The sequence below is a fragment of the Merops nubicus genome, unplaced genomic scaffold (assembly GCF_000691845.1).
Source record: "Merops nubicus isolate BGI_N331 unplaced genomic scaffold, ASM69184v1 scaffold24117, whole genome shotgun sequence".
NCBI classification, from domain to species: domain Eukaryota; kingdom Metazoa; phylum Chordata; class Aves; order Coraciiformes; family Meropidae; genus Merops; species Merops nubicus.
The window spans coordinates 1,929-2,292 of record NW_008619917.1 but is presented as its reverse complement, the minus strand read 5'-3'; the positions used below and the strand labels follow the sequence as shown (position 1 = coordinate 2,292).

Genomic DNA, 364 nt, shown 5'->3' with positions numbered 1-364 from the left:
GGGGGCCTCGCTGCTGGGGCTGTGCCGCAGGGAGCTGACGGGCTCGTCGCACCCATTGAGGTTCCCAAAGGTGATGCGGGCATTGAGGATGTGGAAGATGGGGATTTCTGCAGGAAAAGGGAAAAAACCAGCAGGGAGGGAAGCTGGCTGTGCCCTCGGTGCCAGCAGCGCAGAACCCCCGGCCCGTACCGATCTTGACGGGGAAGCCGGGCGGGAGGCGCAGGGTGATGAAGTCCCGCAGCTTGGCGAAGAGCGCGTTGCTTATTGCCATGAGGTCGATGATGGGGGCAACCTGCTCGCAGAGGGACAGCGGGGGGTCCTCACACAGCCACAGCTTCGCCTTGAACCTGCCCGGGACCGGCGC

General features: G+C 65.1%; 1 protein-coding gene across 1 annotated transcript in view; it reads right to left on the bottom strand.

The window, feature by feature from the left end:
• Window positions 1-6: 6 nt before the first annotated feature.
• ANKRD13B (ankyrin repeat domain 13B) overlaps window positions 7-364 on the bottom strand; it is a gene marked incomplete at both ends in the record, with an annotated part of 2,120 nt that continues 1,762 nt past the window's right edge. Inside the window, 2 exons of the mRNA XM_008943976.1 lie at window positions 7-107; window positions 190-347. Coding sequence (XP_008942224.1) covers window positions 7-107; window positions 190-347 — 259 coding nt within the window. The remainder of the gene's footprint in view (window positions 108-189; window positions 348-364) is intronic.